The sequence below is a fragment of the Lissotriton vulgaris genome, chromosome 7 (assembly GCF_964263255.1).
Source record: "Lissotriton vulgaris chromosome 7, aLisVul1.2, whole genome shotgun sequence".
In the NCBI taxonomy this organism is placed as follows: domain Eukaryota; kingdom Metazoa; phylum Chordata; class Amphibia; order Caudata; family Salamandridae; genus Lissotriton; species Lissotriton vulgaris.
Genome location: NC_141695.1, coordinates 620403922 through 620417338, shown reverse-complemented (window position 1 = coordinate 620417338; position 13417 = coordinate 620403922). Strand labels below are relative to the sequence as shown.

Below are 13417 nucleotides of genomic sequence, written 5' to 3'. Positions count from 1 at the left end.
AGCAGTCCAGAAACCTATCTGGTGGTGGTAAATGACAGGGAGTTATTTGGGTTTCTAAGATGCCCTCTAGGTGCATTTTACATTAAATCCTACACTGGCATCTGTGTGGGTTTAATGTGCTAAGAAGTTTGCTACCAAACTTCCCAGATTTCAGTACAGCCATTATGGGAGCTGCATGGTTTGTAATGACCAACTCCCAGACCATATACTCTTAATGGCTTTACTGCACTTACAATGTTTAAGAATGGGCTTAGACACTGTAGAGGTACAGTGCTCATGCAACTGTACCCTCACATGGGGGCTAGTGCACTCTGCTAGAGGGGTAACTTATCTAGGCCCCAGGCAGTGGCTTGTAAGCATGGCATACCGGGCTGTGTGCCATGTCGACTCTTCACTTTTCTCTGCACCAAAACACGCAGCCAGCTATGGCGGTGTTAGTGTGTCGGGCCCCTAAGGGTGGAACAATAGGCGCTGCAGCCCTTAGAGGCCTTTCCTGGTCATGGTTCCCATGGTACCTTTTACAAGGGGCTTACCTGTGGCCAGAGAGAGGCCAATTGGGGGAACTAACGTACAGATTTGGGGAGAGAACACATGCCCTGGGAACCTGCTATGGCAGGGAACCATGGCACATCAAGTCAAAGTACATCAGTAACCTGGCAAAAAGTGTGTGGTGGGGGTGGTGTTATTGCAACAGAAATCCTCCTTCCGATAAGGCCCACCTGCGATTGTGGAGCAGGAATCCACTACAGACAGACACAGGGGCTTCCCTAGTGACCAGCCAACTCGGCTACGGCAACATGCTCTAAGCAGGACTCCCCACTCAACTCCTGAAGAGACTCCAGATGATACACAATTCAGTTGTCATACTCATCCTCAACCTCACAAATGGATCCACATCTCCCCCCTACCTCAATAATCTCCACTGGCTCCCTGTCCAGAAGAGATGCCAATGCAAGATCCTGAACCACGCATAACAGCCCTCCAGGACCAAGGACCAGCCTACATCAGGCACCACCTGAACTACCACCAACCCCCCAGGTGCCTGTTCTCCGCCTCCCTAGCCCTTGCTCCTACTCCCACATTCGCCGAAGCCACAGCGGAGGACGCTCCTTCTCCTACCTCGCCACTAAGTCCTGGAATAACCTCCCCCTCCACATAACTTCCTCTCGCGGAAGTCAGAGAGGGAATCAAGACCTGGCTCTTCAACTGATCCCAGGCCCTTATGTGATTCGCCACGTTCTACAACTCTCGAGTGATTAATTGATTGAAAGGAAAACAATTTTCTTCCTCACTGTGTCTGTTCTGCTAACCCCCCCACCTCACCCCAGGATAGATTTACCAAAGGAACGTCCTCCCTTATTAAGCGCTTGAACAACATGGATTCCAGTGCGTCCCTGGCACCATCAGATGACGTTGGCACACCATGCACGCGTCATCCGATCACAGAGGGAGGGGTCTGCGGCATGGCAAACGCTTTTGCTGCCACCCCCAATGGAGGTATGTCGCAGGGGGGCCTGTGGGGGGGATCACCAGTTCTCCCAACACGGTTGGGTGCCAGGCTGGCCTGGAGCTGTCCTCTGCACTCAACTACCGAGGCTGAGAGCAGCTCCAGGCCGTCCTCCGCACCGCACCGCAGGGGTTAATAGTTTGTTGTTTTGTCAGTGTTGAAACCCCATCTTTCATCACCTGTTTTATAGTTAGCAGTAAGTCATCTACTAAGACCTAGTTGTAAGTTATTTTTAGGAATTAATTCAGTTTTTACTTGTATTTGTTTTATTTTGAGTTTTGCCCACACATGGAAACTTGTAACGACTGTAAGGAAGTTGCAAAGTAGACTTACCAGCATCCTTATAAGAAGGGGAAATTAGTTTGTCTAGTGTGTAAATCTGATAGAAGATTACGGTCTGTCTTCACGTGCTCTTGATAGTGTCTGAAATACATCTTGGATCAAAAAGTAGCCAGAGCAACAGCGGATATATCAAGGAATAGAGAATTACAGACCATCCTCCTTTCACTGTAAAAAGGAACAAAGAAAGGTGGCTTACAAAGAGGCAAACCTCATAGAAAAAAACACAATTTGAAAAATAAAGGTAGCAGGAATACCAGTCACTACAGAAATTAACATAACATCCTCAATATTTCATTAGGTGAATATGAGGTTTTAGTAAGTTTGACTGCAGTAACTTCACTGAGATCGATGAAAGGTCAATAAATATGATTGTTTTTCATTGAAACTTTTACAGCTTTGCACTCCACCAGTGGCCAATGAACAAGAGAATCTAAAGTTTGGTGCCAGCCAGCTTAGCAAAAAAACTATAGTCCATTGAATCTGAGGAGAGTAATTGCTCCTCTTGGTCTCAACTAAGACATTCCCTGCAATGGTTGGATCTGTATCTTTGTAGAGAGCTGTGACGTTTGTTCTTACCATTGCTATTTAATGAACCTTCAAGAGATGGAAGTTTGCACAGTAAGAGTATGATCGGCTCTCTACATCCAGACAAATAACACAAGTGTGTAAAGTACCTTACTGGTCTTTAGTGCACATTTTGCTGACCACTTCGTATCTGGTAAATCTGTTATTGAGGCGGCCCACCTTTGTAGCTCCCTTCTCCCACCACTTACTTTAGCCTGATGAGGATACTTTGGTGCTACGCCTTGGGATGCTAGCAGACCCTTGCATTGGGAGGAGTGACCGCTATTTAAGTACACTGCAACCTTTCTGCCAATGGCTCCTCTTTCTGCAGTTCAAAATACAATGAAAGTGAAACGAAAGTGGGCATGACGTAAAAGTCACCTGATGTTTGCAGGTGGTGTTTCTTCATGTTGACATTCGAGGATGTTTGCAGCTTACATGTTTTTGTGATTATTTCAAGTTCAAGTTTATTTTTGAAGAAAAATCTGTTTTAATAAAAAGAAACCGTAACTGAAATATTAAAAAAAACTGCTTTTGTGTTTGCACCTCGCTCTCATCTGGTTGATTATTTATGGCAGGGGAGAACACTCCCTGCATCCTTAATCCCTCCTATCTTGAGGTGTCTTGATCCACCCAGTCTTTTACAAATGTTGCTTCCTTTTGTTGTGTCCTTTGGCTTCTCTTAATTTTTTGCACTCACCCCTTTTTGACTCTATGGCAGCCCTATCTGAAAGAAACAGGTTAGTATCATATTCCTTACCTTAGAAAATCCCCATTATCAGACCGGGTCCGGAAACTTTTGCGTAGCAGTACCCTTGCGCGTCGGTAGGCGTCGTCTGCGGCTCCGCGTCCGTCATCTGCGTCGTTGGTGCCAGGATGACTTTGCCGGAGTATGATCATTTTTCGAAGTCTATCGACTCCGACTGTGCCAATAGGGATGCCCGGGTTCAAACCCTGCGTCGACTGCAACCGACTGATGTCGGTTACCGACCCCCATCGCCGGTGCCTTCACTGTCTGGTACCTGACCACGACGACAAGTCCTGCTCCGACTGCCGGGCCCTGACGTCCAAAGCTAGACGGGAGTGGTCCTGCAAGCGACTTGAGCACCGGCAGTCAGCCCTGCGCCGCTCGAGGTCCCGGTCCACAAGAAGGTCGAGGGACCGGTCGTGGGGCCGGAGTCACCACAGTTCTGGGAGTCGTCATCAGTCTTCGGGCTCGAAGTCCTCAGGTAAGAGGCACAAGAAGTCGAAGAGGCGACATCGCTCTTCTGACTCCTCCCGACGCTCGCGCGACGTGGCCGGGGGTTCGGGCGACACCGCCCCTGCGGCTCCGCCTGAGCCGCAGGCGCCGCAGCCTGCTCCACACCCGCCGGTCCCTGGGCAGAATGTGACGCCGGAGGAGATAGAGGCCTTCCTCTTGGCCATGAGGCTCTCGCTCCTCCGTCGGGTTCCGCGGTGCCTTCGGGCCAAGCGGCCCCGACTGTGTCCCCACGCGGGCCAGATGCTTTGGCCCCGGCGCCGTCGGGTGCTTCGGCCGCAGGACCGGGTCGTTGCCGGTCGACCTTACCACCTCGCTGACGCCGGCCAAGGGGGCCATCCAGCGCGTTCCTGGGCCAGAAGTAGGGTGTGGTTGTTACTCCCACTACTTTCTGCTCCCCAAGAAGGGCAAAGGGGGCCTACGCCCTATCTTGACCTGCGGAACGTCAACGGCTTTCTCCGGAAGGAGAAGTTAGAGATGCTGACTTTTGCTCAGGTCTTAGCTGCCCTAGACCCGGGAGACTGGATTGTAGCGTTGGACTTGCAGGACGCTTATTTCCACATCCCCGTCCTGCCGGCCCACCAGCGTTACCTGTGGTTCACGGTAGGCCACGAGCACTTTCAGTTTACTGTGCTCCCCTTCGGCCTTACCAGCGCCCCACGGGTGTTCCCGAAAGTGATGGCGGTGGTCGCAGCTCATCTGCGCAGGTTAGGGGTTTCAGTCTTCCCCTACCTCGACGACTGGTTGTTGAAGGCGGGCTCGCCCCAGACAGTCATCAGCCACCTCCAGACTATGGCCGACCTTCTGAACCTGCTGGGGTTCTCCATCAATGTGCCGAAGTCACACCTGTGTCCCTCTCAGAAGCTCCTCTTCATCGGAGCAGTTATAGACTCGGCGCAGTTTCGGGTTTATCCTCCCGAACAGCGGGTTTGGGATATTCAGGCTCTGATTCCGATCTTTCAGCTGTTATCCCAAGTCTCGATCAGGTTGACGCTGCGGCTTCTGGGGCTGATGGCCTCTTGCATCCTTCTGGTGCATCACGCCCGGTGGCGGATGTGGGCTCTGCGGTGGGACCTGAAGTTTCAGTGGGCCCAGCATCAGGGCAACTTGTCCGACCATGTCTTGATCTCGGAGGGCACTGCAAGACCGTTGCAGTGGTGGCTCACGGACCGCGATTGGGCCAGCAGCAGGTCCCTCTCCCTACCCCACGTAGTTGTGACGGACGCGTCCCTCCAGGGCTGGGGGGCCACATGGTAGAGGCGGAGATCAGAGGCCTTTGGTCTCCGGCGGAGTCCAGGCTCCACATCAACCTTCTGGAGCTGCGGGCGATCTGGCTTGCACTGAAGGCATTCCTCCCCTCTGTCTGGGGGATTGTAGGGTAGGTGTTCACGGACAACACCACCACCATGTGGTACTCCAACAAACAGGACGGGGTGGGGTCGTGGACTCTATGCCAGGAGGCTCTGCGCCTCTGGCAGTGGCTGGAAAATCAGGGCGTGACCCTGGTGGTTCAACACCTGGCAGGTTCCCCGAACGCCAGGGCGGACAAACTCAGCCGTCGGTGCATGATGGATCACGAATGGCGTCTGAACTCGGTCTTGGCTGAAGGCCTCTTTCAGCAGTGGGGCGAGCCTTGGTTAGATCTATTCGCCACAGAAGAGAAAGCGCAATGTGATCAGTTCTGCGCGTTGGAATTTCCAAGGCGGCACTCGCTCGGAGACGCTTTTCGTCGCGAGTGGAGCTGCGGTCTGTTGTACGCCTTTCCGCCTATACCACTTCTGCCCAGAGTGCTGAAGAAGATCAGACGCGACCGAGCCCAAGTTATCCTTATGGCTCCGGACTGGGCACGAAGATACTGGTATCCCGAGCAACTGAGCATGTCTGTTGATTCCCCGATTCGTCTGCCTCTTCAGGAGGACCTTCTGTCGCAGCAGCAGGGGACGGTCCTCCACCCGAACCTGTCCAGTCTCCACCTCCATGCTTGGAGATTGAGCGGCGGCAGTTGAGGCTATTTGACTTGCCTACTGAAGTTTGTAATGTAATTCTGGTAGCCAGGCGTCCCTCCACAAAGTTGGCATACTCCTGCAGGTGGAACAGATTTGTGGTATGGTGCACAGCAAAGGCTGTGGATCCACTCTCTGCCCCCCTTTCTGAGGTTCTCCTCTTCCTTCTTTCTCTTGCCCAGCAGGGCTCTGCTCTGGGCACTATGAAGGGCTACCTTTCTGCCCTTTCAGCCTTCTTAAGGCTACCTGATCAGCCTTCTTTGTTCAAGTCCCCGATTGTTAATAGGTTCTTGAAGGGCATCACTCAGGTTTCCCCCTGTTCCTTTCGTGATGCCCAGTGGAACTTCAACCTGGTTCTGACTTACCTGATGTGTGCTCTTTTTGAGCCGCTTCATAACTGTCCTCTCCGTCTTCCTACTCTTAAGACTGCTTTCCTGGTTGCCATCACCTCTGCCAGGAGAGTGAGTGAGCTCCAGGCTCTTTCCTCCAAGCCTCCTTTCCTTTCTGTCCATCCGGACAAAGTTGTGTTGCGGGCAAGATCCTCTTTCCTGCCCAAGGTAGTCACAGCCTTCCACATCGGGCAGTCCATCACTTTGCGCACCTTCTTTCCGCATCCCTCTAAAGAGGAAGAGCGGCTCCACCATCTGGACTCAAAACGTGCGCTCTCATTCTATCTGGATCGCACACGCCAGTTCCGGGTGGATGACCAACTCTTTGTTGGTTACGCTAAGAAGGGACAGGCGGTGCACAAACGGACCATCTCTCTGTGGGTCGTGTTGTGTATCAATAGTCAACAAAATAGGTGCCAGTACTGCTCAGCAACTCAAATGATCAACAAAAAAATGAGTTATAAATTGCTCATTTCCACTGACCACTCTTTCCGTCAGAGAATTAATCTCATCAAATGATTTTATTATTTTTTGTGTTTTTACCTTTTTCTTTTCTTTTAAGTTTAAACTAGTGTTACAAGAGAAGGTATTATAGATAACTTGCTTTTTACTCAGTCTAAAATATCTAGCATAAATACATGGAAGGGGGAAAGGGCCCTAAGTGCTAAAAGTTTAAAGAGACTAGTTTGAAGTGTGAGAGAGTAAGGTATTTGGAAATACAAAGGGTTTACGTGGCTCTATTCAAAACACTCAACTGATATACACAAAATCACATTCAGACAGACAAAAAGTGAAAAAATCTCTCAAGAAGGGAGGGAAAGAAGAAAAGGAGATGAAAGTGTATTGAAATGTGGTGGCCCTGCACTGGTCCTATTTATAATGGCAGGTAGAACCAACTCAACTGAATTAGAGAGGGTATTTTCTATTTAATCAACAATTAGACCATCAACAATTTTTCATTTCAACAACAAAGCTACAAATGATTGGCCTAAACATTAGGGTCAAAAAAAGGGTCGACGCGTTTCGAATCCCCTAGAGTCATGGGCTTCTCCTCAGGACCATGTGAAAGTGAATCTGTACTTCTACTGATGCATTCTCTGTCAGAGGGTATATCACTTCTTTAGAAGTCCTCAAGGGGCGGCTGTAATAAGGTCACGTTGTACACAATCCGGCATTGAATGATGTTTAGGTAATATTTCTTTTTCCTTGGAAACCAATTCACAATGAGGCGTTGCTTCTGTCAGTAAGTTGCCTAAGAAGGAGCCTCCTGTTGGGTTGAGGTCCCATTCCATTCGGGCCACGGCGGCTACTACTGCCCTGGGCCGGGGAGTCCCCTTGCAGGACATCTATCAGGCATCTATGTGGGCCTCGCTGCACACGTTCGCAAGACACTAGTGCCTGGACAGCCAAGTCCTCCAGGACCTTCTGGTGTGATTATTGGTTCGCAGACCCACCACCGGGGTTGGCATTGCTGGTGTATCTATTCTAAGGTAAGGAATCTAATACTAACCTGTTTCTTTCAGATGCACAAATTACTTGCCTTCGGTAACGATATATCTGTAAGAAACAGTAGTTAGTATTAGATTCCTTACCCCACCACCCATCCTCCCTGTTCTGCGAATGGGCGGCTCTAGGCTCATGGTGGCCCTAGGCAGAGAGCGTAGGTAGGGGGCCCCGGAAGAGGGGGTTCGGGCGGGGCGGAGTGCGGAGGCCAGTGAAGAGGAGGGGGTCAGGGTGTTTGGAAGTGGAACAGAGCCGGAGGCCACCAAATCCCTGCTAGGGGCCGCCATGCAAATATGTAACCATCCTCAGAGGATTATTATATTATGGATATATATTGGCGTGGTGGCCCCTGGGGTTTGGTGGCCCTGTGCAGGTGCACAGCTTGTACATGCCTAAGGCCGCCCCTATGCGAACCGAATTCTAGGGTTAAGGTCATCCCCTTTCAGGGCCCTAGTTCTTGGCACCAGTGTTGGTTTTTATCATGGCTTTGCGTTTCTGGCGCGGAAAAGCTGTGTATATGAACTGACCTCAGCGCGCGAGGGCGGCGTCTAAGTACTCCAGCGACATCATCCCGGCGCCAACGACGCAGACAACGGACGCGGAGCCGCAGACGACGCCTATCGACGCGCAAGGGTACTGCTACGCAAAAGTTTCCGGATCCAGTCTGACGCCTGGAGATATTCTAAGGTCAGGAATCTAATACTAACTACTGTTTCTTACAGTTATATCGTTACCGAAGGTAAGTAACTTGTGCTTTTCAATGATTTCTCTTTTCTTAGGCATGAAAAACAGAGGGTGTTCTAGGTAGCCCAAATATGGTGGCGTAGTGAGGGGGACTAAGTTAGCAGTTCGGACTGAACTGTTTCCATTGAAGAAGGACCAAGTCTATGCATACTGCTGGTCCCAGTAGCTGGGAATGGCTCAATCCTTCTAGCCATCACTGCTGTGTTTCATGAAAGGCAGAGTGTGCCACATTGTATTCTTTCTCCTCCCTCTCACCTTTGTTCCCCATGGTCCACTTCTTTCTTGGCACTCAACCCCTGGCCATAAGTCTTCCATTGTGAATAGAGAAGCAATGCTGTAGTCATATGTGAAGGAATTGCACTTAGAAGTAGAGGCACATTGCAGTTTGGCAATAAAATTGTCTTCATGACTTTTGTTACAAACCCCAAAATACATATTACCAATGCAGTAGTATCCCACTAAAACAAAAATGTTGTTTGCGCAATGATTTTATGAGTAATTTGATATTTATCTGATTCTATATTTCTTGACTGCCTACCACTTTACACAGTATCAACAAATATGAGAGTTGTCTTTGTCTGAGGAATCCAAGAGTGTGCGGGAGTATGTGTGAGCACAGGAGGTTGAGATTTATTAACAAGACATTTGTACTCCTAACAGTAAACAATTTCAACTCAGTCGCACAGGTTGACCAATTTATGTTCTTAATGTGCAGATTCTTCAGGAACGAGGATCTCGGATGTGATCATGGAGAGCTTTGGAATGAACTGTTGTCGCTGAACGGCTGAGGTACATGGCAGAAGTCTACACTGGACATCCTTATTTCAGAACTGACCACAGGAACGCTGTGTACCATGGGATCGCCTTATCTTGCCTTGCACCTATCATTGTGCAACCAAAGCACCCTGGCCTGGGGCACAGACTCTTGCTTCTTCGCTGAGTTGGAGCCTGGTTTCACTTAAAACTGTTGCCCTTTTGAGAACAGTGAAGAATTCACTTGCTGAGGATTGAGAATGGGTCTGAAGCATGTTCCAATCTCTCAACTCGTTTTTTTAGACTGGTTGGAATTCCTTTCCAATCTTTACCCAGAGAATCTTACTTATGCTCGTTGGTGCTGTTGCCTCTGTTGCATCATCCATGCCTCCTTTGGTTTGTGTTGTTGCATGGACAACATTTTTTATGCTTTGTGCTGTTGCACCTGATACATGAACCTGTCTTCTTTCTGGTTTGTCTTACTACACTTGTTGCACGAGGTTCTGGGCTTTGTGGCTGTCCACGCTTAGATGCGTAATCAGCTACAATTACCAGTTCTGCTCTGTGTGTCATCTGCAGGATTCTATTCTGTGGGATTCTGGAGTAGGAGAAAGTAACACACACTATGGGAGCAATGGACAGCCATTACCTCTCTGCTATAAAAACATATTTCTCTATTGGAGCGCTTCTCCGCCCTTCCCTGAAGCATGGAGTATGAATACATCAACACTGATTCCCCATTCCCCTGAAGCAAGTCTTATGTTGGAGCACTGTCTTCCCCATTTCCGAATCAGAGACCTTTATGGCAGCATTGCTCCTCCTCTGAACGTGGTGCTGTTTGGGAGTACTGCTCCTCCCTTAAAGCATGCACTTTGGCCATAGACACACTGTTTCTCTTCATTTCATGAAACAAGGGCAGCACTTTCCCCTCTCTGAAGCCTGTGCTTTCCCTTTGGAACATTTATTCCTCACTACCCATCATGTCAAGCAGGTTCACTGTTAATGGTTTTCACCATGGATTCTCTCAATGGGAGTATTTACCCCTGAAGCAGGAGTACTGCCTTCCAGTTTACTGCTACTCCCCCTTCCCTGACTTTGGCTCAGTCTCTGACATCATTGATCTTCCGTTAAACTCCAGTCAAGATTGTCTTCTTTCCACCGTAAACCCCCTACTCCCCCTCCCCCCGGTCCTATACTCTGGTATTTCTTTTCCCTGTTTCCCACCCCTGTCTCGTCTCCTTGAGCTGGGCCAAGTACTCAAGTGTTGTAGCAGTTTTCTGTTCCTATTGATTCCTTAATATTGCCAAAAACTGTGCAAATTTCTCTCCAAAGTGTTGTGTTTGCATCTGTTTGTATGTGTCATTAGATCATTTCTGTGGCCTCACTTTGTGCCTAATTTCCTGAGTACGTTTATGAGCCAAAGTGGACCTGGCGTTTCTCCAGTGGTGCAGTGAGGTAGATTTTGTTTGACACGACTAGTAAGCCCTCTGTTGTAAGAAAATGCATGTAAGGGCACTGCAGAAATCATTGAAATAGATAAACTACTTCAACAATTTTAACCCCATAGGTAATATGAAACTGTGTCTAGGCAGTATTCCTAGTTCCAGCTATTGTGAGTACCTCTGCCCCACCACTCCTTTCAGCCTTCTGTGTATGGAATGTGTAGAATACTTTGCTCTATGCACTCTCTTGTTTGCCTTGGGCAAAACAGAGTTGTGTTTTATCTTAATAGGTTTGGGTGTAGGTTTGTCTCCCCTCAATTCAGACAATGACTTGGCCTTTCCTCACTCACCCCTGCACCGGATGTGTTGCACTCTGGATTCCCAGCTCTCTGCATTGAATTTGAAGATATGTGCATGTTTTCTATGTTGGAGTATTCACCTGGTCTCTCATTGGTAATTGGTGGTCTCTGCATGTTTTTATGTGGAATTATTTTGATATATTGTCCCTTGGTAACAACTTGAGTTTTTAGAAATTCTGGCTGGAGCTAAAGTGTAAAGTTTGGGGGTCATCATAGGGTTTGCCAATAGGTGTATGTTGGGAAGCATCAGGTGTAGCTGCTCACACTGATGAAGCTGTTGCTACCAAATTATCCTTTTGGGCGTTCTATATTTTGGAAGGGGCCCTGCTGGTTGCTAAGCTACGATGCCAGAGTTTGTCTTCTATTCACCACAATTGCTTACATTCTTAAAGAACAGCAGCCTCTAACTGTGATCTGGGATGTCATCTTCAGCGAATTCATCCTGCAAGTGGAGGACTACCAACTGTGCCTAATAACATTTGGCATCTGGCAGCAGGAGTTACGGTTCCAACTTGTGACACCATGGCTATGTGCTGTCAATGCTTGGTGTTGTGTGTCTCTGAGTTGGCAATTGGGTTGGCAAAGACCATCAAGAATTTTTTTGTATCTGATTGAATATTTACTCTGTACAGAAGAAACATTGCCTTGAAAGAAAACATGATCTGAGCTGATAATGAAATAGAAACCCCCTACTGTTTTGATTTCTTAACTTTGTTTCATTGCAAGACCCAGTGTGTTGGGCATTAACCCCATCTCAGTTGGATGATTTCTGTGAAGGAAAGGGGAAATGTACCCTTACAATACACAGTTTTGCTTTTGGGCCTTCGAACCCCTGTGCCCATGACCCTCGAGGTTTTAGTAATTATATCCGTAGCTGAGATTTCCAAGACGATTTGGTTTCAGGGCAAGTGCACAGAAGTGGGCTTGCATTCTTGCCTGTTGTTAAGGGATGTATGAGGTTCTGAGTGCAGAATGGGAGACACTTGGGTTACAACAGAAACATAACTTTCCCATAGTCTACATTGTTTGGAACTAATAGCCGTTAATATATTCCAAGAATCAGATGGAGCATAGCCTTAAGCTGAGTTTTTTAAGCACACGCCCATCTCCCAAACCAACCTCTTATGCGTTTTCCACCATATGCTCTTTGAATAGTTCTCATTTCCAGGCCCTAGTTTGTTACAGGCCTATGGCTGTGCTTGAGAAATTTGTGAGCTTTGCACTGCTTGAGAAATTTGTGAGCTTTGCACTGTCTGCTCAGTCTGTTGGTAAACTCTGTTTCAGCAGCTGCGATTGCCTTGTCTCCTTAATAAAAATGTTGAATGTGTTATTAAAAAGCCAACCTTGTGTTCATTGTCTTAGATTGCAGAGCACCTTTTCTATAATATGAGTCAGTGGGCCGCAGCATGCTTCTATCTTGTATGCCATTCATGGTTAGAGATATGTGAGTGGTTGTAGAGTTAAGTAGTTAGCAACTCTTTCTGTTTGGGAAAGGTACGTTTATGAAAGATTGGTGTATTTTAGGTTCTCCAGCGAAGAATCATGCCTAGACTCGTAAGCTTATGAACAATTTTCACCCCTTTTTTGTATATATATATATTTTTACATTTGTCACATTCCCAGTTTTTTTTAATTACAAAAAGCAGTAGAGGAACCTACTCAGAAAAGGACCTCTTTTTAAAGTTCGCACTGACCTCAACACCTAGTTTGCAAGGTGCTATTAGCATATGGATACGGTCTACAACGCTTTTTTTTCACTCAGTCTGCGGGCTAGATCCTCCATCAAAACAAGTAAGATGGGGCGTGGCATACTCAGAAAAGTAGTGCAGGATTTTCAAAAATAATAAATAAGAGTGAAAAAAATACCAATAATTTTGGCAAAAGACTAGTTATTTCACATTAATTTTAGATAAGAGTATTAGCTAACTAGGTTACACTGTCATTAAAATTAGCATTTTTGCATGGATTGATAAAACAAGAGTCTTGGAATAACATTTATTTTCATGAAATTTTGCAGCATTCGAGTGATAATTTTTTAAATATCCAATTTCATGATTTGGTGACTAGAACGTAATGGTAGGGCAAACGTGATGTATTTGTCCGGAAATAGATGGCTGTTTTAAATATTAGTAGTCCGTTGTGTATTTTGCATCAAGTACTTAGCTTCCTTGATTGGGCACATACTTGATGTAATATCTTATTCCTATGAACTACTCTTTCACACTACAACTTTACATTTAGCGGTAGTGAAGAGTCTGTATAATCCAGACCCCTGAGATTTAGAGTTGACCTTTGTGAGGATATTCAAAATTGAAGTTTGAGAAGAGAAAAAGAAGCAGCAAGATTTCCTTTTCTCGGGAGTGAAAAAGTTCAGCCAGCGATAAGCATGTGCTTTAGCTTTTTGGTTTATTTAATTGCTCTGATATTCGAACAAAGATTAAAATATCTCTCCTTTGCAGGAATCGGTTAATTAATTGAACACTTCGCAACCTATAAGGAAGGGCAAACAGCTCGGAAAGATAACAAATAGAATGCCAGTAAAGAGGCTGAAAT

At 47.3% G+C, this 13417-nt stretch overlaps 1 protein-coding gene across 1 annotated transcript in view; it reads left to right on the top strand.

The window, feature by feature from the left end:
• KCTD2 (potassium channel tetramerization domain containing 2) overlaps positions 1-12201 on the top strand; it is a 201822-nt gene extending 189621 nt beyond the window's left edge. Inside the window, exon 6 of the mRNA XM_086930789.1 lies at positions 9026-12201. Within this exon, the coding sequence (XP_086786915.1) occupies positions 9026-9055 (30 nt within the window). The 3' untranslated portion in view covers positions 9056-12201. The remainder of the gene's footprint in view (positions 1-9025) is intronic.
• Positions 12202-13417: the final 1216 nt, after the last annotated feature.